The sequence below is a fragment of the Geotrypetes seraphini genome, chromosome 4 (assembly GCF_902459505.1).
Source record: "Geotrypetes seraphini chromosome 4, aGeoSer1.1, whole genome shotgun sequence".
Classification (NCBI taxonomy): Eukaryota; Metazoa; Chordata; class Amphibia; order Gymnophiona; family Dermophiidae; genus Geotrypetes; species Geotrypetes seraphini.
This window is the reverse complement of record NC_047087.1, coordinates 65,421,536-65,446,376: the sequence shown is the minus strand read 5'-3', so window position 1 is coordinate 65,446,376 and position 24,841 is coordinate 65,421,536. Positions and strand designations below refer to the sequence as shown.

Here is a 24,841-nt window from a genome sequence, read left to right as displayed (position 1 = left end):
ATCATCACATACAATCACACCCAAGCCCCGCTCTTTTGTCATGCACATAAGTTCTTACCCCCTACAACTATATTGTTCCCTTGGGTTTTTGCAGCCCAAATGGATGACCTTGCATTTCTTAGCAGTAAATTTTAGCTGCCACATTTCAGACCATTCAAGCTATCCGGCATGTCTACTCTATTGTAACTTTTGCTATCATCCACAAAGAGGCAAATCTTACCTGACAGCCTTGCAGCAATATTGTTTATAAAAATGTTAAAAAGAACAGGCCCAAGAACAGAACCTTGTGGCACACCACTGGTAACATCCCTTTCCTCAGAGTGATCTCCATATATCACTACCCTCTGTCGCCTTCCACTTAACCAGTTCTTGACCCAACCCGTCACTTTGGGACCCATCCCGAGGGCACTCAGTTTATTAGACGTCTGTGTGGAACACTGTCAAAGGCTTTGCTAAAATCTAAATACACCACATCTAGCGCACTCCCTCTATCCAATTCTCTGTTCACCCAGTCAAAGAAAATGATCAAATTTGCCCAAGACCTATCTCTAGTGAATCTATGTTGCCTCTGGTTCTGTAATCCATAGCATTCCAGAAACTTCATCATTCTCTGTTTTAAAAGTGTTTCCATTAATTTGCTTACCACAGAGCAAATTAATGGAAACACTTTTAATAAGTCAAACTTATCGGCCTGTAATTCCCTACTTCTTCCTTACCTCCACTTTTGTGGAGAGGGACTACATCCACCCTTCTCCAGTTCTCCTGTACCACTCCCGACTCTAGAGACTCACTGAAAAGGCCAGTCAGTGGAGCCACCAGAACTTCCCTAAGTTCCTTCAGCATCCTCGGATGTACACCATCCTGCCCCATCGTTTTGTTTACTTTTATTTTAGCTAGCTCCTCCCTTCCTCTACTTAACATATACAGTTAATCAAGTTTAGCAGGAGTGTAAGCAGAGACAGAAAGAATATGAAGTTGAATTCAAATTGAATTTATGTCTGACTGGCAAAGCGTTTGCAATTTTGTCAGATCTGCTACAGAGTTTGTTAACTTTTTCCTACAGGGAGGATTCTGTGCAGATGTACAAGAAACCTTATTGAATGTAGCCACCAGAGAACCTTTTCAAATGGGTGTTTATGAATAGTGTTGAAGATTTGCTTCCATAAGGAATCCTCATGGATTGCTTTTGGAAGTAAAACTTTGCACTTTGCATGAAGCAGTTTAAAACAAATTTTGACATGCCCTTAACTGAGCATATATAACAGCTGAACAGTAATCAAGTAATGCTAGTAAACAATATGCAAATTGAAAAAACAGAGTTTAAACACACACCTACAATCCAGCAAATATTTTCATATATTCTTTTTATTTGGCATTACCAATTTAAAAATAAATAGCATGTTTAGATGCACAATTTATGATCTGTAAACCAGTTAATACTGTATTATCAATAAATTAAATATTATGATGAACAGATGCTACAAATGCTACCTTTCATACAGTACAAATTTATATTGCGATGTTATTAATAGTAAAGTACACTTGCAAACACTGATATACAGTGATGGAAGACAAAATAACTAAATGTATTGACTTATGGATTGATGACATGATGATCTGTCATCTATCTGATAAAGTTCCTGATCCTGCTGATGAGTTGGGGCACTATATTCAGAACCATTACTACTGTCCACACGAGGGTAAAACCAGCACAGTATCGATCCAGAAAGTAGGAGAATCAGAATGGTTGGCCAGCCTAGGAAAATGGCTTCTCCCAGTTCTTGTCTTGCTGTGCACATTGGGTTGTATGCTTCTCTGATGATATTATGGGTTGTCCAGCTCACTGGGATCAGCACGAGAACAGCAGCCAAAATGTAGCCAATTCCAGAAGCCAGCAATAAGCAGTTTTTGCCATTTGTCGACTGTTCAGAGTGTCGCTTGTACAGCATGCCAACAATAGCGGTTAAAAAGGCAAAGATCGACAGTACTATTGCAAAGATCATCAGTACTCTCCCTGATTTGAGGTCTGGTGTGATGGATACCATGGAGTCATAGTTATTACAGTGCATCTGGAATTTGCCTTGACTGATGCAAGTTACCCACAGTCCTTCCCATCTGCTTATCCATGTTGCATCTATGCGTTTTTGTAAGTTTTGGCAATTATTCTCGAGAACGATGGATATTCTCCACTGCGGCATTCCTGTGACGACGCAAGTCAGAATCATGCCAACACCGCCCAGTATCAGCCCAATGATTTGGACTACAGAGTGCGCCATGTTCTTTCCGCAAAGGAGAGACTTGATTGGATTCACAGAGCACCTGTTTAAAAGCAAAATGAAGAATTCTGTTAAGTTTCCTACCTAGGTGATGATATCCACACCGCGTTTTGTCCTTGCTTTTAGAAATCCATTTGAATGTGAAGTTTGGTATAGCTCACCTGAAGTTGCCTGCCTTGTGTTGGCTCTCAGATCGAAATGATGCTACTTAACCAGCACTGATGCATTTATATATCATGTCACGTGTAGGGAATGTCATAATCTATATAATACAGGATATATGGGTGTGACTAAACTAGGAATCACATTTATAATGATTATTACTAACAGAAAAATTGTTTATGTTTTGCTGTTCTAAAAGCAAATGTATAAGACATTATTTCCTAAGGCTATGTAAAATATTGGATGCTACTAGTAACTGCTTTAAAAACAAAAATATCAAAGCCACCAGAAAAAAGAACTTGTTTTGACTAGTTGGAAAACTGGAAAGGCAAGTTTTCCCCATTGAAAGAATATTAGCTGTTGGAATATTTTGATATGTAAATTTTATTGTGTTGTACCACAAGTTTCTTTTGCCCGATAACAGTTATCAGAGGGCAATTTTCAAAACCATTTGTACTCATAGAAAAGCAGTGCCGAAAATTGCCCAGCTTCAGGGGCTGATGTAGGAAATCACATGGTAGTGCACATGGTAGTGCAAGCCATGATAGTGGCTTCTACCATGAAATAAACAATACAAAATTCTGTGGCTAAGGAGTAAGCAATGAGCATGCAGATTGTTGCAACGTGGCAGTAATCTGCAGCTCACTGTCAAATGTCTCTCTTCCTGTCAATGCATCAGCAGTGTTTAGCTCACACAATGACAGGAAGGGTGACAAAGAAAAACCAAGCCATCAGGTCTGCACCCCAATCCAACTTCCTGCACTGTCCCCTTTAATCCCTAGTAGCCTAACAGCTTCTTCCCTTCTCAGACCTGACCAGCATGCCCCCACCATTAAAATAAAAATCTCCGATAGTCTAGTGGCCTCTGACACGACCCCCCCGCCCAACCTTCTCACGATGTTAAAAGATTCTCTTCTGTCTAATGGCACTTCCCTCCTCTAAAACCTTTCCTAGGTCCCTGAACCTCCCCAGGTCATATCTGGAAAAGAGAGAGGAGCAATGCACACTCATTCTTGCCTCTGGTGCTGCCATTTTGGAAATGGTAGCTCCTAATCCCAACTCAATGCATCCTGGTAGCACTGGGGGCAAAAGGGATTGGGAATCACTCTTGCCTCTTTTTCAGAAACACCTGTGGGAAGTGGTTGAAGGAAGAGCTGCCACTAGACACCAGGGAATTTATTTTAAGTAGTAAGGAGGGGGTGAGGTGGGGGGTGCCCTAGACACTAGGGGGTGCCAGGTCTGATGCCTCAGACCTGTGGTAGATTTCTTGCTTTGTGCTCCCATAGTAGACATCAGAACACAGTCCTGCATTGCTATGGGTTAAGTAAACGGCGTCTACCAAACATTTTAATATTCTGTGCATTGATGTCTACCATGAGAGTTAATTTCAGCACTGAAGCTCCTTCTACATCCAGCAGCCAGTAATGATCACGTAAACTGTTCATTAACCCTTGAATTCTATATATCGGACCCAATTTACAAAGCCAGATTTGGGCATACTCCTGAGATGTATTCATAAATGAATTGATTAACAAGCTCATAGAAATCAACAGGCAGTGCACCTAGCTTCCATTGTGCATATCTCATAAGGGGGTGTGGCCATGGAAGGGACAAGCAGTGTTAGGGGCATTCTAAAAAGTTGTGGGCGTAGTTATAATAATAATAATAATAACAGCTTATATACCGCAGTACCGTGAAATTCTATGCGGTTTACAAAAGATTAAGCAAAGGTACAAATTGATTGACTTCAAGAGGGGTAGAAGAAAGAGAATTAATAGGACAGGAAATTCATTGTTGAGGAAAAAGTGATCAATAGGACAAGTTAATTGCTATTGGGGGGAGAGAGATGAGTGGATCAATTGTCTAGATGCTTTAGGAACAGGTGTGTTTTTAGACGTTTCCTAAATTCCTCATAAATAGTGGGCGAAAGTAATTGTTCTAGGTCTTTACCCCGTGATGCTGCTTGGTGTGAGAGAAGGTGTTCATGGTGTTTTTTCAGTTTGCAACCTCTCACTGGGGGGAAACGAAGTTGGAATGTGAGCTTCTCTTGTGTCTGTTGGCTGAGAAGGAGAAAAGGTCAGTAATGTATTTAGGGGCAAGTCTTCTGGATCAGCACGCCCAACTTGCGCATCAGCATTTACACGAAGTTTCAACAGGTGTAAGTCATAAAATTTAGGAGTGTGCCCTTTGTGGAATTGCACTTAGTGCCAATCTTTTCCGGTGTCCATTTTGTGTGTGATTTATAGAATATGGCCCTGTGTTCTGCCTGCAGTAGCTTTCTGTATTGGCCCTTCAGTGTGTTACCAGGTCTGGGAGAGGTGGGCAATGCAACAATGCACATAGGTGGCAATTCTATAGCTTGGTGCCAAGAAGTAAAAGTTGGGACGTGCTTAATGCCAATTCTATAATGGCTTCAGGGTGCATCAGCACCATCATAGGATACTAGTGCAAAGCTGTGTTAGTATGGCGAGATTTAGGCAACACGTGTGCAACTTATAGTATTCTGTAAGTTGTGCGAGTTGCTTTGTGTCTTGCTCATGACCCACTCATGCTCTGATCACATGCATGTCCCTTGCAGTTGTGCCCTAACCACCAGATTTTAAATATGGCATCCATATTTGGGTGCAAATTCTAGACGCGCATGCAAACTAATTAGTTAATGAGCTATTAACAATCAAGTACTGGCACTAATTTGGACTTATGCGCACATCAGCTACATACTGTTCTATAATGCTGACCCTCCAAAGTGTCCTGCATGCAATCCAAAAGGGAGCATGGCTTAACATGTAAAATAGTACCACAGATTATTGCTTCATATGTTAATGGAATATCTGATTCTAAGATTATATTTATTTGTCCCCAAATTGACTACCAAAAACCAAATATCAGCGGACAAAAAAATAACAGATGATTTAAAGTTCCTATGTCAGTATGACAGTGCCAGCATCTATTTGATCTAGAGCTATCTAATTTTTGCAACTAAACTGGGGTCCAAAAAATTCTATGCAATAAAAATAACCATGTTTGTCTCATAGATGCTGACACCGTACATTTTAACTTCCAATTCCAAATTCGTGGCCAACGAGATACAGAAATATACTGCTTAATCTCGATGCTCCAAATATCTCTAAGACTATCTTTTGGTTTTTTTATTCACAAATTCAGAAATGTTAAACCTCCCCTTGATAAATTTAAAAGCCATCTTTTCTTGATTTTAACTGGAATTGCGGTTCAAATGATCACAGCAAACTGGAAAAATCATGACGGGTTAAATTATACATTTTGGTGGACAAATGTATGTAATACATATAAATATGAGAGAATGAACGCAGAATGTTTAGGGTTTAGTGTTTTATTTAACAAAATATGGAGTCCATTGGCTTTATTTGCTGTTTCACATTAAAAGATAATATGTTCCCTTCTGAATTTTTTCATTACACATCTGGGATGGGATGGGGGGGTAGGGTAGGGAAAGATAATGAAAATATAGATATTAATTCTTCATATTAAAGATGTTTAATATTGTCAATATTAATAATTCATGGAAAGGGGTTGGGTATAGTTATGATTCTATAATATTATTGTTTGAGATAGTGTATTCTTTGTTATATTTTTTTATTTTCAATTTAAATGTATTACACTATTGTAACTAAATAAAATAATAAAAATGTTTAAAAAAACAAAAAGAAAAGGGAGCATGGCCATGGAAAGGGCATGGGCGGGTCAGGTGCATTCCAAAAATTTAGGTGCAGTGTTGTAGAATACCGAAGCAGCGTGCCCAACTTCCATTCCAGGATTTCCACCAGGTTTCAGTAGGTGTAAGGCCTTGTGCCCAAAGATGAACGTGGAAATTTACACCAAGGGCTATTCTATAAAAAGAGTGCTCAGTCTGGAGTGCCTTTATAGAAAAGCACTTAGTGCAAATTTCCATGCTCAACCTGATGGAAATCCTGGAATGCAGGTTGGGCGTGCAGCCCTGGTGCTTGGTGTTGGGTGCCATTTACTGAATCTGTCCCTAGGTGACTCTAGCGCATAGGTTAAGGAATAGCGCCTCATGCTTATGCATGTAAGTGCCAATTATTGGCGCCTCTGACATGCAGAAGTGCTATTATTCTATAACATATTGTGCCACCAGGCTTCTGGACAGGCATGGGAGTATTCTCTCAATGAACCTCCCCCAGTTCAATTCATCCAGAAAACACCAAAAATAATTGTCAGAATGGTCCGTGGCTAAGGTTCAAACAGTTCCTTTATTTCTTGTGCAGGAAAAAAACTCAAATCTTCAAAATATGATCAGAACAGTGGGTTACCAGTATGAATTAAAGTCCAAAAACCACTTTTAAATCCCACAAGAAGTGGCAAAATATTCTTCACCTGACAAACAAGCAAGATTAGCAGTTCCCTTTCACTTCCCTGGAACAGCAAATTTCCCTACGCTTCACTGTACAAACATCCAAGTCCCTCCCACCCTCCCTCCAGGAGAGGAGTTTAGCATTTCACAGTTCAAAAAACAAATAAGGTTTCAAATCCGCAGCACATCTTTCACAGTGCAGGAAAATAAAACACTTTACTTTAAAGCTTTAAACAGAACAGGGCAGTTTCACAGTTCTAACCTTTCCCTTGACCAAAAAAACTTCCATGGGAATTTCTCTTGTTTTCCCATTCTGAATGCTGTTATCCCACTCCATTGCAACTTCCTTGGGAATGGTTTCTTCTGGTGAGGACTGCAGGTCACCCTCAGGATCTTCATCCAGCTCCACATCTGTATTCTCAGGAATACTGGTGCTCTCCCCTAAGTCCTCCTCCTTGAAAGCATTAGGCTTGCATTTAAGTTCCCCGTCAAGGGTATACTGGGGCACTGCCTGAAAAGGCTTCCTTTTTCTCTCATAATTCTCAGATGTGGTCTGGCTCTGCTGTTCAACTCTATGGGCTCAGGTGTTGCTCTTTTTTCCTTCCCTGGGAAACTGAAGCCCAAGGTTTGGTTTGGCAACTAACTAACTAAGTATTCTGGATATATTGTGATTTCTTTCCAGTCGATATCCAGGCCCAGCATTCAATACTGGCATCTGACTGCACATGTCAGTACACTGGCTCATATATAGGTCCCATCTGATATTCATCTGGGACTCCTATAAGCCTCTTTGTTGGTCCTGGCTGATTATCGGCTGAGACTCGCATTAGTTAAGTGTGCATGTGCCTCCCAATCCCCTCCGACTCCAGCTTTGATTCCTTTCCCAACCCCTCAGCAGAAAGACCATACACCCTCCTCCTCCCCTACTTAGAGGAGGTCCCCTAGGCCTAGGTTTCTCCCTTATGGTCCAGTGGGGTGCTAGGAACATGAGCAAACCCCACACATTCCTGCCTCTAGTGGCTCTATACTAAAAATGGCCTTTGCGACCTCTAGCGGGAGGCTCATGGTACTAGCAGTAGTACTGTGAGATGCCCACTAGAAGTCATGTCAGCTATTTCTACTATGGAGCCACTAGAGGCAGGAGTGAATGGAGTTTGCTCCTGCCTCCATCATCTCACTGGACCACTAGGGAGTAAGATAGGCTGTCCAGTTACGTGCCACTGAATATTGGCAACTAGGCAGCCACCAGCAATTTCAACAGGCAGGAGGCCTTCCTGCTCATTTACTCTCCCCCCCCAAACATTTTACTAAGCCACGGAAGAGGTTTCTACCAGAGCCCAGAGCCCTATATCTTCAACGCTCATAAGAATTCTATCAGTGTTGGAGCAGCACTGGAACATTTAGCACTCTGGATTGCTGTAGAAACCTCTACCGCAGCTTAGTAAAAATTGAATATCGACCTGTTTGTATTTTATTTTTACTTTTCTTCATAGCTTTCATATCTTAGTACATTTCTGTAGACGCAGGTTTGGTTATTGTTATGTTGCAAATTTTATTAAAATAACAAAATTAATTTGGTTCTACAGACTCAGAAGAAATAGATCCCGGGAATGTTAGAGGTGCATTATGAATCTGTAATTTGAAGATGACTATCTGGATGCCACACATATTACTAGAACTACATTGGTCACAATTGAAAAATAAAACATGTGCTTCTGACAGCTGTCTAGCAGGTGTGGCAGCTGAATAAACTTATCTCATAATTTTGGCACTTTAATGAGACTGCCTGGAATATTCACGTGTGCTCAGGCTCACAGGTAACTGAAGGTAACTGCTAATTTTTGCCAGGTGAAACCTGTATGTCTCTACCTCTGTTTCTTTCTCTGTCTCTCTTTCTATATATATTCTTTTTTACATATTTTTGTCACAATATTCAGTATCAGTTTAATTCTGTTTTATGCTGATCAAACGATAAAAACAAAAGACTGTGGATGTAGATGTTCTGAAAGATGGTTTATTGTTCGCTCTTCACAGTAAAAACATAAAAATGCAAGTGAGAGCCTAAGTATGCAGTACATGTGTGATTGTCCAACCGGACCCTACATGGTCCGTGTTCGGCAAATACGCCTTCCTCAGGGGTCCGGATGATATAGAGTACACAGATAAAAGTATGGACTAAAAGCAGTGTACGTGTCTTTCAGCAGATAACCGAAAATGGCTTGAAACAAGCAAAGTGGCACGGTTGGACAATTGCACGTGTACTACATACTTACACCCTCTTCTATCAAACTGCGATAGCAGTTTTTACGCGGGGAGCTGTGCTGAATGTCTCGCGCTGCTCCCGGTGCTCATAGGAACTCAGTGAGCGTCGGGAGCAGTGCTAGCCATTCAGTGTGGCTCCCTGTGCTATAAACTGCTATTGCAGTTTGATAGAAGAGGGCCCAAGACTCTCACTTGTATTTTTATGTTTTTACTGTGAAGAGCGAACAATAAACCATCTTTCAGAACATCTACATCCACAGTCTTTTGCTTTTATCGTTGGATTGGTCTCACTGTGGAATATTGGGTCTTCTTTCTGTTTTTGTTGTTATGCTAATCAAAGCCTTGGACATGAGATCAAATAGCCCAGTATGAGGGAGGGAGACATGGTACATGGAATGAGTCAGGATAGAAGAACAAGATATTTACGGAGGCATTTTCAATATGACATCTATGAAATCAGATTTTGGATGTTTTGGGAAATGGCCATTTTCAAACCAGAAAAACGTCCAACTATTTTGTTTTGAAAATGGTCATTTGCTAAACTTTTTTGAGCTCAGTGGGCATGATTCTGAAACTGCAGGAGGCAGCCCAGCTACCTTCCATGATCTGTGGCAATCACGGATATTCAATGTCAGAACTTTTTCCGACCGCCGGCACTGAATATCCGTGTCAAAGTTCACTGCTGTGGACTTAACCAGCCAAGCTGATATTCATTGGCTAAGTGGCTAAGGCATAGTGGCCAAAGATAGGTGCCTTAATCCCTCCAGTTGTCAGTTTGGGTACATTTTTGGAACATAGTCATTATTGAAACATGTCTCGCATCAAACATGTCCAAATTTTGCCCTGAATGTTTTCTACAAAGTTGCATTATTACAGTCTTGGTTAAACTCTTAGGTGTAATTAGACAGCCGACTCAAATTCCGTTCGCAAATGGGTACTGTGGTAAGAAGCTGCTTTTACAGACTTAGAATGATCAAATCTCTGTCAAAAATCCTGGAACTATCATCAATAAATATTTTAATTCATTCACTTATCATCTCAAAAATAGATTATTGTAACTCCTTATATCAGGGAATCTGTCAAAAAGACATTAGGCGCCAACAGTTAATACAAAATACTGCCATCAAAGTGATTACAAACACTGGAAAATAAGAAACACGTTACCCCTCTTTTAAAAAAAGCCCACTAGCTTCCAGTCCAATATAGGATAACTTATAAGATTGCCCTTTTTTAGGGGTGAACTAGACATCCCTTCAGCTCTCCCAACTGTTTCATAAAGCTACCTCCTTTCTCCAAGAGAACTTATATACTTACTGGACTACAAAGATCAATCACAATTAATTGCAATATCCTCCTAGGAACACTTAACAGCAAATCAGTATTAATTAAAGCAGAGTTAGTTCTTAAGGTATTTCTACATTTATACTCAATGGGCTAGATTCACTAACCTGCCCGATCGTGACCAATCTGTGTCTGATCCAGACAGGTCTGATGGATTCTTCAACCAGTAATATTCTAATGGGGGAAATCGGAGGAACGCCCCCATCCGCCGACACGGATCGCTAGTGTGCGATCCTGATGCATGCACAGACCATCCAGAGCTCAGAGCAGAAAAGACATCGGGCCAGAGTAGAAAGAAAACCTCTTAAAACATCTCATCCTAAACCACTAAACACTGACCCTCCATATATTAAATGCACATGCATGTAGACAGATGCAATGATGCATTTGATGATTTGGCTGAGGCAGAGCTTGGGGCAGAGAGCATGGCTGGAAGACTGGGGCAGAGTGCAGGGCGGTAATGGAGCAGGAGAGTCAGCAGAGACGTGTGATCGGCCAGCCTGGTCGGTGTCCCAAATTTGTTTCCCCTCATTTGCATGCACGGATCGGAAGCGGATCGCAGGAGAGGTTAGCGAATCAGGTCGGAGGGAAATCGGGTCGCAAAGGGGTCACAAACTGATCGGTACACGATCGGTTTGCTTAGTGAATCTAGCCCAATGTCATTACATTGATTGTACTCTTCTGCTAAATCCCCCCTCCCCACCTGCCAAAGCCATCTGAAAGAATATGTGGAGAGAGGAACAGCTCAGCCATACAATCAGCTAGTAGGTAGGGGAGGTGGTAAGCATGGGGCAGGACAAGGATGTCTTCAACTCAGGAACTGATGCTTTGTAACTGGGCATGGGGGGGTATTTTGTTACTTCTCCACCTTCTCACTTCACAGTGGCAAAAGCATTAATAGGGTCACAAACTATCTGGGAAGATTTCAGTTTTACCCATGTGTTAATCATTAAAAGTACTTCCAATTCAAGAGTCTCAATTTGAAGCAAAAAATCTAGGTTTTTGCTTCGATATGCCAATATGTCACGTTTCTTCTCTAACAGTATTCAAATCCAAGCTAAAATCCCACTTTTTTGAAGCAGCTTTCAACTAACTCCTACTTACTGTCAGATACCTTTACCCATTGTATTATTTCTTCTACCAGAAACTCCCCAACCCTGAGATGTCCTGTCTATCTGTCCAAATTAGATTGTAAGCTCTTCTGAGCAGGGTCTGTCTACTGAATCTTAAATGTAGAGAGCTGCATAAGCCTTACAAATGATAAAGAGTAGTATTAGTAGGTTTTCTCTTGCTCTGCCATGGCTCCCTGAGAAGAACACCCCTTAAGCTTTGTGACCTACTAGACGCCATCTGATGATGACATATGGGGTTTCTTCTCTGCATGTACTGACAGGCACAGTGGATTTGATTGGTATTGAGTCAGCCACAGAAGGTGGCTGTGTTCCTTCTGATCAGTCATGGGCTTGTTACTACTGCTTTATCGCCTTAGTTCTGTTCCTTCTTTTCTTGGCCACTGCTATTCTTGTCCTCTGCTTTTTCCATATAATTTATCAGTAGCCACCTAATTATTATTCTGTTTTAACTTGACCACCACTCAACTTTTTATCTCTTTTATCATCTTCAGTGGCTCTCCCCTTTGGAAAGCTCAGTATCTGTCTGAAATTCTTGCTGTTAAATGTCACCTACATAGGGATTGTCTTCTTTAGTAAGAAAAAAATTGATTACAATTAAAAACCATCTGTTTTAATCTCATTCCTTATATCTCACCTCATGTTTGTCTGACTGGGGACAATTTTGAATTGCCTGCAGGATTTACAATGCACATAGGCACTTTTAAGCTACAAACATTGCTTCAGTTATCCTAATAATTGTTAAACGTTTAGGTATTTATTTGTTAAACGGTATATCAAAGATTAATTAAACTTGGAATTTAAAAATTAGGAGCCACAAAGAACGAACACTAAAGTATCTATGTTCATTATAGCTGCTACTTGAGAGACAAACTAACTTGTGTACATTTGAAAACTGAATCTACGTGTGAACATTTCCTTTTTTTTTAGTTTAATCTTTATTAAATTTTAACATCTTACAGAGAAATGCAACGCACAAATATATTATAAATATATAAATACATATATTAGGAAATTCATAACAAAAACATGCCATTATCTACCCATCCCACCCTCCCTAAGCCAAACTCCCCACCCTACCTCCTGTTTGTCTAGCAGGCCAGTCATTTCATCACTCATACTGCTTAATGAAACCCTCTAAGGGGCTCCAAACATCCTTAAATGAGGTCATATTCCCCGATCTTTCAGCCAAGTTAGCTTCATACCTATAGAACAGTGTCTCTCAAACTTTCTCAAGCTGGGGCACACTAAAGGTAGTGGCCATGGCTTGAGGCACCCAGAAGTGCACGGACATCATCACGTCGACATCCGCGCATGTGCAGAGGCCTCCAGATGGGCCCTGAGACGCCAGTAGGGGGTGCCAGCAGGGAAGAGGAGAGGCACTGGCGCCAGCTGATTGCCTACAGCAGTTTTTCTCAACTACTTCAAGCTAAGTACCCTCTAAGTCTAACAAATATCAACTGAGTACTCCAACCACAGACCTCCCTAGGCCCACCCAAGCTCTGCCCAAGATCCCATCCCCTTTACTAATTTGTAATGCAACTTTTCCATTCATTTTCATATACACACAATATGCACAGCAGATATAAATTCTCAAAACTGCCACTTTTCAATCACTATATTGAAAATAAAATCATTTTACCTACCGGCAATCCTCTGCAGGCTGCTGTAATTAGCTTTAAAGGTGAGACCGGGAGGCCGGGGGAAGCCGGAGGACACTAGAGAGAAAGGGGAAACATCCAGGCCTTTGGCGAATCGGGCAGCGCTGGCACTGTACCGTGTAGGGAAGTCAGCTGGCAGGTGCCTCTCTTCCTTCTAAGTGTGCTGTGGCACACTTGGAATCTCAGGAGGCACACTAAGTGTGCCTTGGCATACAGTTTGAGATACACTGCTATAGAAGAAACATACAGATACAGTTTCCCACCAAAAATGAAAATTCCACAGTGTGAAATCATTCCAGTTCTTAACTATTGATTGTATTGCCACTCCAGACAAAATCAAGAACAATTTGTTTTTATTTACTGTCAATAAGGTTGCTGGAGTAGTGGGTCAGGTTTAAGCCTCTTGGCACCACCCGCTGCAAAAACCACCTCCAACTTACTTTGCTTTCCCGATGCCATGTTTAAACTCCTATATTATACTCACTATATATACGTGTAATGAATACTCATAAAATGCTCGTGTTTTATATAAGTGTATCCTGTTAGGAAAAAAATAACGGAGAAGGGAGACAGCCATTAGATCAAGCGTCCATTCCGCTTCAGTGCCAAACCACATCCCCCTACATGTGAACATTTCCTAAGGCTACCTGTTTTAAATCTGACTAATATAGTCAAGGGGTACATGCAGAAAATTTCCTATGTAGTTAATGTGGTTGTAATATAGTTTTAGCAATGCAGGAAGGGTTTCAGCACAAGTGTTAACTTGTACAGAAGCCCTTACCACAGAACAAATTAAAAAGCATTTAAATGCATGTTACTGAGATCATTAAGGGCCCCACATTTAGACTGTGGGAGTTAGCAGAGCTGACCCCTGATAATCAATGCTGGGCTGTTTCTGGTGACCAAAAATAAAAACACTGAGGAGACAGATGTTCCTGATGTAGACTTTATTATTATGACAATGTAATCCACAACTATGAGTATAGAAGATAATCCACAACTTTGAACAATGAAGAGGACCCTACACTGTCCATGTTTTGACCAGAATGTCTTCCTCAGGGGTCCTATGATTATGTGTTATAATAAATGATATAAAAATAATATGAAAATAAAGGATACTAATATTTTTTTTAATACTAAGATTTTATTATTTTAATATCCTTTATTATAACATAACATTTCCCTTCTTTTAATAAGTACATGTTCAAATTTTACGACTTCTTAATTGTAAGACTAATTTATCCACTATTCCTTTGAAGAGACCTTATCTGGTATGTCAGAACATGTTTAGGTACCAGCATTAAATATCCAGATGTGTGCAGGCAGCCAGCCAGCAGTTAACCAGATAAGTGCCAATATTGTGCCCTTAACTGGTCAAAGATAGGACTGCTATTTATGTGGTCCTATTTGGCCAGTTAACTTAACCAATTAAGGGTTAAATATTGACTCTGCCCTGATTCTACCTGCAGACTGCTCACACAATACAGTGATACCTTGGATTACGAGCATAATCCGTTCTAGGAGCATGCTCGTAATCCAAAATGCTCGTTTATCAAAGTGAGTTTCTCCATAGGAAATAATGGAAACTCGCTTTGATACGTTCCCATCCCCCGAGGCCAGTGGCGCTGCTCTATCCCCCTCCCCCCACGAGAACCGTCATTGCTCCCCCCAAAGGCTCCCCCTGCGATCCGGCACCCTCCCCCCCCTATGATTGGACCCCCCCCCCCCCCCGCCGCTTCTTACTGTCATCTGGTGCCGGTGCCTGAAGATCGGCCTCCTCTTCTTGCTGGGCCTTGAGCATCTGTGCATGCTCAAGGCCTGCGAGTTCACGTTCTCTCCAAGATCTCCGAAAATCTCGGAGAGAGCGTGAACTCGCAGGCCTTGAGCATGCGAGGGAGAGGGTGCCGGATTGCGGGGGGGGGGGGGGGGAGGGCACCGCCTGCAAATCGAGGCATGATTGGTTTCCGAGATGCTGATTTTGCAAATGTTTTGCTCGTCTTGCAAAACATTCACAAACCAGTGCACTCGTAAACCGAGGTACCACTGCAATTGGTTTCAGCTTTAGCACTCAGAGGGGATATTCAGTGGCATATTCCTTTGGGGTCCTGTCAGCATGAGTTAAGCAGATAAGAACCTCTCTTATCTGGTTATTCATATATAGTGGACTTAGAAAAGTTACAAAGAAGAGCAACCAAGATGATAAAGGGGATGGAACTCCTCTCCTATGAGGAAAGTCAAAAGAGGTTGGGGCTCTTCAGTTTGGAAAAGAGACTGCTGAGGGGAGATATGATTGAAGTCTACAAAATCCTCAGTGGTGCAGAATGGGTACAAGTGAATCGATTCTTTTTTACTCCATCAAAAATTACAAAGACTAGGGGACACTTTATGTAATTACAGGGAAATACATTTAAAACCAATAGAAGGAAATATTTTTTTGCTCAACAAGTAGTTAAGCTCTAGAACTCATTACCAGAGGATGTGGTAACACAATTAACTTAGATGGATTTAAAATGGTTTGAATAAGTTCCTGGAGGAAAAGTCTATAGTCTGCTATTGAGACAGACATGGGGGAAGCCACTACTTGCCCTGGGATTGGTAGCATGGAATGTCACTACTATTTGGGTTTCTGCTAGGTACTTGTGACCTGGATTGGCTCCTGTGGAAACAGGATACTGAGCTAGATGGACTATTGATCTGACCCAGTATGACTATTCTTATGTTCTTTTGTTCTAATGTCGATCTCATAGTATCTCTGCATGTAGATTTTTAAATCTTATATGGATACTATCAGACTGAAAACATGACGGAATGGCCTAATACTACAGTATCTCAATTAGAAAGAGACAGAGGAAGGTTTGAGTGAGGGCAGAACAAAACATTATCTGGATAGAGGAGATATTCAGCTGCTGTTTTGATAAGTTATCCATTTAGATGAGACTTGCTTAATAGCACACCTAAATTAAATAGATAGCACTGGCAAGGTGACCACACGACATATACCTGTATATTCAGTGCCTACCATCCAATTAAACACAATTTATGTCACTCAAAAGGTGCTAATTGTTAATTATCAGAGCCATTTATGCCTTTTAAATAATTAAGCTAGGCGTCTAGATTGGCCAAGTGCACCAATCTAGGTGCATAACTTTAGGCATCATTTATAGAATCTGGGTCTTCGTGTTCTGTACATGTGCAAATGTTTAGATTAATGGCATTTATGCTTATACTAGTTTTTTAGCCCGTTACATTAACGGGTGCTAGTAAAGCCTCCTTCCCTCACATGTCCTCTATGGAATTGGCAGTGGAGGAGAAGGGTAAATCTAAGAGTAGCTGTGCGGCGGGGAAGGGGGATCTTGCCTGGCCGTGGCCGGATGAATCCCGGGCCTGTTCTCCTTCCCCTAAGTCCCGGCCCCTCACAACACGCCATCTAGCGCATGCGCACTCTTGCCGCCACATCCCGACAGATCAGGGATCAGGGAACACGCGGCGAGAGTGCGCATGCGCGCGTAGCGTTTTATTATTATAGATGTCTGCATATACTGCTATATATGCAGACATCTATAATATATGCACATATATGCACATAACTGGCTAAATTCTGTAAGCATTATTATCTAAATATCTAGCACATAATTGCCAGAGGGGTGTATACCTGAGATAGCTTGGGTGGGGGCTTAAATTTACATGCATAACTTACAAAATTACAAGGGTATCTGCAGCCCTTAGGCTCTATTGCTGGCAGAAGTGTCACTGCCTAAATGTTAGGTGTTTATATACCTATAAAGGAAAGCAGGTGACTATGTTCTTTCATGTGCCCTCCAGGCCACCCTGTTATAGGATTCCCTATATACATTACATTACATTACAGATTTCTATTCCACCATTATCTTTCGGTTCAAAGCGGATTACAAAAAGAGTTATGAAGAAGGGTTACAACGTTAGATCAGAGAAGGTTTCCAAGCGAGGGAAAAGTAGGATCTGGGGTTAGGGAGGGGTTGGTAAGAGGAGGGTTAAGCTTTATCATGGTATTAAGCTTTATAAAGGGATTTCTTGAAGAGTATAGTTTTTATTACCGGCTATTACTTAATTGTGACTATTGCTGACTGGATTTGTGGTGTATGAATATCAGGTTCCAGAGGAGGCCACAGTCTGTAGCCTTTGGCCAAGGATTTGCACTGCAGTGACTAAGACAGGTGGCACTAATAAAACTAGGAGAAACTTCTAAATAATTATGAATTAAAGCTAATGGTGCCACAGCCCAACTGAACCTGCCTTTGATGGAAGGAGAATCCTGAGGGAGAGCCCTGTCAGGCTGAAAACAACAAAACCAAACTGCATTCAGGAACAGAGCAAAAGATCCCATTTTTGATTACAGAAAATAAAAGACTGACACCAAAAGAATTTCAAAACTGTAATTTTTGATCTGAGGCTATTTAACAGTAGCAATATTTACAATAAAGTTCATATCAGTTTGATTGTAAATAGGAATACATTATATACATAATAAGAAAAATAAGAATGAACATTTTCCAACTAAATAATTCACTTTTCCAGAATTTTTACTGGTTACAAATGGCACACATCATTTCTCCTATTGTAGAAAATTATAATTTAATGTAAACCGCCTGAAAAGTTCCATCACGCTGATGTTCGGTGCTCCAGAGCACTAACTTCTTGACTCGAGGATAAAACTCGAAGTCCTTCTTTCCGCCACACAAACTTCATGCACTCCAGATTCGCTCATTTCATACGCCCATCCCTCGGGGGTGTAAGGGTTAAACCAACACAGTATTGCTCCGGAAACGAAGAGAAGGAGCACCGTGGGCCAGCCTAGAAAGATGGCCTCCCCCGTCTCTACGCGCAGGGCGCCCTTGCACAGTGGGCCGTACGCCTCTTGCATGATGTTACTGGCCGTCCAGGTCAGCGGGATCAAAACGAGCAGGGCAGCCAAGACGTAAGTGACGCCAGCGGTGAGCAGCAAGCAGTTCTTGCCGTACGATTTGCAGCACTGGCTGTACAACACGCCCACGAGAGCCGTAACGCAAGCCAGAACTGTCAGCCCCACCGCAAAGGACATGAGCACTCTGCCGGCTTTAAGGTCGGCCGTGAGGGACCCCAGGGACGTGTAGCTGCTGCACTGGAGGCCCACGTCCTGTCGCTTGACACAGGTTGACCACAGGCCTTCCCATCGCGTTGCCCACCGTTCATCGACGCCTTTTGCTGTCAGGTTCCCTTCCGCCATAACAGACACTCTCCACTGAGGCATTCCTGTGACAACGTTTGACAAGATCATGCCGACGCCTCCCAGCACCAGTCCAATGATCTGAGCGATGTTGCTTGTCATTTCGGTTTCTCAAGCTAACAGAGCTAATTCAGTTTCCAGGGGAAGGGTTTTTGAGAGAGGAAAAAAAAAAGTAGTTCTAAGAAGCTGCTCACAATAACTGTTTCAAGATAGTTGCTTTGCTCTGAGCTTCATTCACTTAAATGGAGCCTGAAATCTGGTCTGGTTTGCATGCTCTTGTTAGATCAGATTGTTTTGTGGTTTTTTTTTTTTTAATGCAAATGTTTTAGGAACAGGCTCTTTATTATTTACTTCACGTGTCCTAGAAAGGCATGACTAACCCTGGAAAAAGGCACTTCCACTCATCACAGTTATAGTCACAAAGGATGTTTCACTTTTCAGAAATCTATGTAAAAAAAGTCACGTTTTGTCCTAAGGCCATGTTAAATTGTTGGAAGGCTCTCATCACTAAGGAAGACTTGAGTACTGTACTTGATTCAGCAGCAAAATAAAGCCTTCCTCTCCTTTGGATAAACCAGAAGGGGAAGAAAGATAGGCTTTCTCTTCTTCTCTCACAACCCCCCTGCTAGGAGAAGCAACGGTACAAGGTTACCCTTGCCTTCTTGGGTACTCTAACCAACGAGCTCCTCTAAAGCACCGGTCCTTGAGAAGGGGTAAAACACGGACCTTACAGACCTCGCGGATCTAAAACCGCACGTCCTTAAAAATCTGAGGTCCATGCCACTTGTAGTTTCTGGCTCTGACAGACCTCTGTGACAATTTAGCTCTGACAGATCCTAATGCTTTTCCCTCCCTATGTTGAGACTAGCGGCAAAACTTTTGCCCTGAGGTCTGTGCCACTTTTAGTCTCAGCATAGGGAGGGAAAAGCATTAGGATCCGTCAGCGACTAAAATGGCATAGAGGTCTGTCAGAGCCAGAGACTAACAGTGGCATGGACCTCAGATTTTTAAGGATATGCAGTTCAGATCCCTGAGGACCGCGAGGTCTGATGCACTGCAGACCATTGCACACATTTTTTAACCCCCCCCCCCCAACCCAGCTATTTGCCATCCAGTGTCATATTGCGGGGGCTCTCGGAATCGGCGCGGAGAGAGAAATCTGGAGGAAGGGATGATCGGGTTAATTAGCAAGAGCCATGGTATGCCTCCTCCCTCCTTAGCCATTAGGAAAGGCAGAACCGGGGCCTGAGCTGAGCGTGCAGAGAAAGTGGTGGTATAAGCTAAAAGGTCAATGCACGGACCTCAGATTTTTAAGGATGTGCGGTTTTAGATCCACGAGGTCCGTGAGGTCCGCATTTTACCCCTTCCCCCAGTCCTTCTGTAGATGATGGCAAATGGACATGTACAGTATTTGTTGGCATTTTTTTTTTTAAACATATTTTACAAAATATTACATGTTCAGTAAAGCCTTTTGTAAAATACTTGGGAAATGTGAACATCCCCGCCTGGATGTGCCACATCATAATTTCATCACCTATGCAAATGGGCTTTATTTTATATATATCAAAGTGCTATGATTGAGAGAAATATTGAGACAAAAATATTGGGGTTGATCTCCTTTTTTTAGGTCTCGAGTCTAAAACTGAGCACTTTTTGAGTATTATTCACATGAAATACACCAATTAGATCTGACACATTTTTTCTTGTCCCAGTCTCTGCCCCGTCCCTGCGATCTCCGCTCTGTCCCTGTCCCATCCCCGTGAGCTCGGACCCTGTCCCTGTCCTGTCCTCGCAAGCTCGATCCCCATCCCCGCGAACTTGGCACCTGCAAACCATCTGATCCCATCCGCACAAGCTTCGAATAGTTTAATACTGAACTTATTTTATTAAAGTATAAAAAGAAACAATATTCTGTACAATTGTCATTTTATAAATAAAAGTCCTGGCTGCTGAACTAGAGGAAGAGATGTTCAGCTGGTAGGGTTTTGTTTATAAATGTTTACCAACACAACTAATATACTACTTTATCCTAAAGCAAAAAAAAAGAAAAAAAAGAAATAGAATGGATTTTTTTTTTCTACCTTTGTTGTCTGGTTTCTACTTTCCTCATCTTCTTGTCATTTTATTGCTTCCATCCACTGTCTGCCTTCTCTCTGTCTCTTCCATATGGCATCTGCTCTGTTACTGTGCCTCTCCCTTCCATCTCTCCCTCCAACCCCCCTCCCATTGGTCTGGCACCCATCTTCTTTCCTCTGCTCCCTCCCCCCATAGTCTGACATCTCTGTCTTTTTCTCTTCCATCTTTCCTTCCCTCCCCCAGATGGTTTTTAACATCTCTCCTCCTTTCCTCCCCTCAGATCTGGTATCTGTCTCCCCAATCCAGCGTGTGCCCTTTTTTTCTTTATCCCCTCCTTCCATCCAGTATGTGCTCCCCCCTCTCTCTCCGCCCCACATTTCTTCAGCGTCTGTTCCACTCTCTCTCCTCCCCACTTTCCTTCAGCGTCTTCTCCCCTTTCTCTCCTACCCATTTCCCTTCAGCTTCTGTTCCTCTCTCCTCTCCCCCCTCTCCACATCACTTCAGTGCCCTTTGCATGGTTCAGTAGCCCCCTCCCTCCCACCCTCCCGATCACTGCGGTCCAGACATCTCCTTCCTTTCCCCTCACCTTGCTGGCGATTTTCACTTTTCTGTCTCTGAGTGGCCTGAGCTTTTCCTCAAATCTCATGTGGCTACACTGAAACTTCTCTGATGCAACTTCCAGTTCCGATTGCATCAGAGGAGAAGTTTCAGGCAGCTGCGCACAACTTGTTTAAAGACTCATGCTGTTCGGAGACAGAAAAATGAAAATCGCTAGCGAAGATGAGAGGAAGGGAGGGAGAAGCCCGGACTGCGGCGATCGAGAGGAAGGAGGGAGGGGCCTGCTGGACCACATGAGTGTGAGGGGTGATAGGTATTTTGCGCACACTGCCTCACTTAACTTCAGGGACAAGACCATTCACCATTCCACGGGGCGGTGAATGGCCTTGTCTCCATACCAGCGGCAACCAGGTTTTTTTTTCTTCCCGTTTCGGCAGGTTACCCACGGCTAGCTGCGGGTAACAGTCACCGTGTCATTCTCTATTTCACATGTCCCATTGTGGCAGAATTACTAACTACTCACTTCTATATATTTTCTAGGATGCAAAGGGAAATAACTTTTGGAATCTTCTCTTTTTCTGTCTTAGAAAAGTAGCTGAAAATGTTAGCAAGAAGAATTAAAGCTTCATAAACTATAGGAGTTCACAGTAAGAGGAAGACACGCAGCTCCTGATTTGTGAGGCTCAACTTTAGTGCAGGAAGAGGTGGTCGGAGCATACCGCGAGTGATTTCCTTCACTCGTTGTCGCTCCGGCTGCCCTCTCCGGCCCGGTCATTCGCGGTTGGAAAATACCGCGAATGACTGGGACAACGAATCGCCGACCACGAATGACCGGGGGAGCACTGTATATAGGAATAAAGCAAAAACATAAAGGAAATATGTTTTTATTGGATTAACTCAATGGATTTTATGATTAGCTTTTGAAGGCAACCCCTTCTTCAAATCAGAAATAAGCAAATGTTGACAAATATCAGTATATATAAGGGAAGCATGAAAGCATTTCAGTGATAGTTTCACAGGAAGAGGGAGGGGTGGATGGGTAAGTAGGAGACAGAGAGCTGACAAAAAAAGTTTACATTTCTTTGTAGTGTGAAAGGAAGCCAGGATCTTTGTTAAGTCCTGTCTGGTAGGTACCAAAATATTTCATTTTAATTTCAAAGGTCTTACTTTCTTGGATTGTCTTAAAATTTCCTTTTAGTATTACCACTATAAAACATAGGCAGCGGAACGATTTTGGTTTGGGGGGCCCAGGAGCTCTGCCCTAGCCCCAGCGGAATCCTGCGACAAGGCCTGTCACCAGCTCCCGATCCCACCCCCCCTATCTCCTTCCAGCATTGTACTTTAAATCTTTGTGGCAGTCGCTGCGCAATATCAATAAGCAGGCCTGCCCCTGGAAGTAGAATAAAGGGTTCCAGGGCAGGCCTGCTTGTTGATGCTGAACAGCAGCTACCCCAAAGATTTAAATAACAACATTGGGAAATGGGTGGGAGGGAGGGCACCAACCGGCAACCACCAGTTTTTGAGGTCATGGTCCCTTTGGCCTCCCCCATTTTGACGCCTATGATATAAAATAATAGGTGCAGTGGTCAATTTTTTTGAAAGTGTGTGCATCCTGGTTGATATTTCAATTTTTAATATGATATCTGTGTAAGTTGATCCTAGTCTTTAGCATCTGGCCTGTTTCACCAATGTAACATCCTTCTTAGTACTTTTTTGCATTGAATGATATACACCATATTAGAAGAGGAACATGTGAAACGATTTCAGAAGACGGTGTGAAGCTAGCTAAACTAAGGACTCCTTTTACTAAGCTGTGGTAAACACTAACTTGCACTTACCACGGGCTAAAAAGCATTTCCAAGGAGCACACTCAGACATCCTGTGGTAGTTATGGGATCAGTGTGTGCTACCCATGCACTAAAAAATAGGATTTATTTTTTGGTGCTGGGGCAGAGAGTAGGTGTGTTCCGCTCTAATCTATTAGTGCACGTGAGCCCTTACCGCCTACAAAATAGGTGACGGTTAAGAGCTCATGCGCTAATGGCTACATACTAAGGGAGAATTAGCATTTGGCTATTAATAGGAAAAATGGGAAATAGGGCCATTTCACTGCTGTGATCTCAGTGACCCTCCAGAAAACCTCTCCAAAGGGGGAGCTAAAAGGGCTTGTGTACACTTTTACCCTCATATGAGACTGCAGTGTTATAAAAGGAGATTTCAGTGGGTAAAGCACTGCTTTACTCTGGAAAATGTGTTTTAAAATGACCTTTCCCCAGTTTTATGTATTTATTATGATGAGGAATTACACTATAAACACAGTAGTACAGAATTTTATTCTAACTACATCTGCTAACATTCTAGGGGCAATATTCAAACCTATGGCCTCTGCATAAAGATAAGCAAGTGATTTATCCACTTACCTGCATGTTGGATATGGAACCGCCTTCCCATTTAGAAAGAATCATCGATTACGCTGTCCAAAACTTAAATAAGGGCTCCTTTTTCAAAGCTGCGGTAGAGATTTCTACCGTGGGCTGGTGAGGTAAATGCTCCAATGCTCATAAGAATTCTATGAGCGTCGGAGCATTTACCTCGCCGGCCCACGGTAGAAACCTCTACCGCAGCTTTGTAAAAGCCACGCGAATGACCTATTCATTCAAATTAGGACAGCAGCCTGTGTGGTCCCCCTAAAACAGGGATCTCAAAGTCCCTCCTTGAGGGCCGCAATCCAGTCGGGTTTTCAGGATTTCCCCAATGAATATGCATTGAAAGCAGTGCATACACATGGATCTCATGCATATGCATTGGGGAAATCCTGAAAACGCGACTGATTTATCTGAATTGCAACTGAATATCACTGCTAGCCAGATAGATTTTGGACCTATCTCAATTTTATACTGGCCCCTCCTAGTTTTATATGAATAATTTTTTGTCAAATATTGAGTTGAATGTCCAAAATATATCTATTAGCTAGCACTGATTTCGTTTTAAAGCACATAGGTGGTTAACATTCAATGCTGACTGCAAAACATGCTTTTGAATATCGACCTGCCTTTTACACCTTCAGGGAGAATGTCAGTGAACTTAGGAAGTGTCATTAACTTACAATTAATCATCATTAAACTGCATGAATAAAATAGCTGGCAACATATGGATATCTAACCGTACATAAATACATACTCAGCTTCTTGCAACAAATCTGTAAAACATCCTGACTGTGACATCATAACAATTCATTAGAAACAAACTCAGGTGCCTGATGAGATGCAGTTGACAAAGGCCATGTGATTTCTCTCGTCTGTGCATGAATCAGTTAATTAGAAAACGAACAGCTTACGATGTCCTGCCACTCAATTGCTGTATGTTTTTAAAACGATAAAAATGTTTCTAGCGATGCTCCAAGCCAAATGAATGACTAGAAGGGCTCCCACTAGATGGGCCATTTGGCTTTTATCTGCCATCATGTTTCTATGTTTCACATATGCCCACGTCATCTTTGTCTTTTCTCCACTTTCTGTTTAATTTTAGCGTTTGAGCAAGTGAACAATGTAACTTCTGATTGGCAGCATCATCTCCTTGTCTTGCGCTCACTTAGGGCTCCTTTTACTAAGCTGCGTTAGCGTTTTTAGCGCATGCAGCATTTCAGCGCACGCTAAACCCACGCTACGCGGCTAGAACTAACGCCAGCTCAGTGCTGGTGTTAGCGTCTAGAGCGATGGGCAATTTAGCGCATGCTATTCCGCGCGTTAATCCCCTAAGGAGGCTTAGTAAAAGGAGCCCTT

At 42.2% G+C, this 24,841-nt stretch overlaps 2 protein-coding genes across 2 annotated transcripts; both read right to left on the bottom strand.

The window, feature by feature from the left end:
- Positions 1-1,377: 1,377 nt before the first annotated feature.
- LOC117360055 (claudin-8-like) lies at positions 1,378-7,374 on the bottom strand. Its single transcript, XM_033943659.1, has 2 exons — positions 7,052-7,374; positions 1,378-2,319 (listed from the first exon to the last, which is right to left on the bottom strand). Exons 1-2 carry the CDS (start codon positions 7,198-7,200, stop codon positions 1,581-1,583), a joined length of 888 nt encoding a protein of 295 aa, XP_033799550.1. The 5' UTR covers positions 7,201-7,374; the 3' UTR covers positions 1,378-1,580.
- A 10,475-nt stretch (positions 7,375-17,849) lies between these two features.
- Positions 17,850-18,527, bottom strand: LOC117359686 (claudin-8-like). The gene has a single exon (XM_033942903.1). It carries the CDS (start codon positions 18,525-18,527, stop codon positions 17,850-17,852), a length of 678 nt encoding a protein of 225 aa, XP_033798794.1.
- Positions 18,528-24,841: the final 6,314 nt, after the last annotated feature.

Coding starts and splice junctions, on each gene's coding strand:
- LOC117360055 (XM_033943659.1), bottom strand. CDS start 7,200: ATGTGGAGCTGGATGAAGATCCTGAGGGTGACCTGCAGTCCTCACCAG. Junction 2,320..7,051: donor TTTTTTTGGTCAAGGGAAAG/GTTAGAACTGTG, acceptor GCTTTTAAACAG/GTGCTCTGTGAATCCAATCA.
- LOC117359686 (XM_033942903.1), bottom strand. CDS start 18,527: ATGACAAGCAACATCGCTCAGATCATTGGACTGGTGCTGGGAGGCGTC.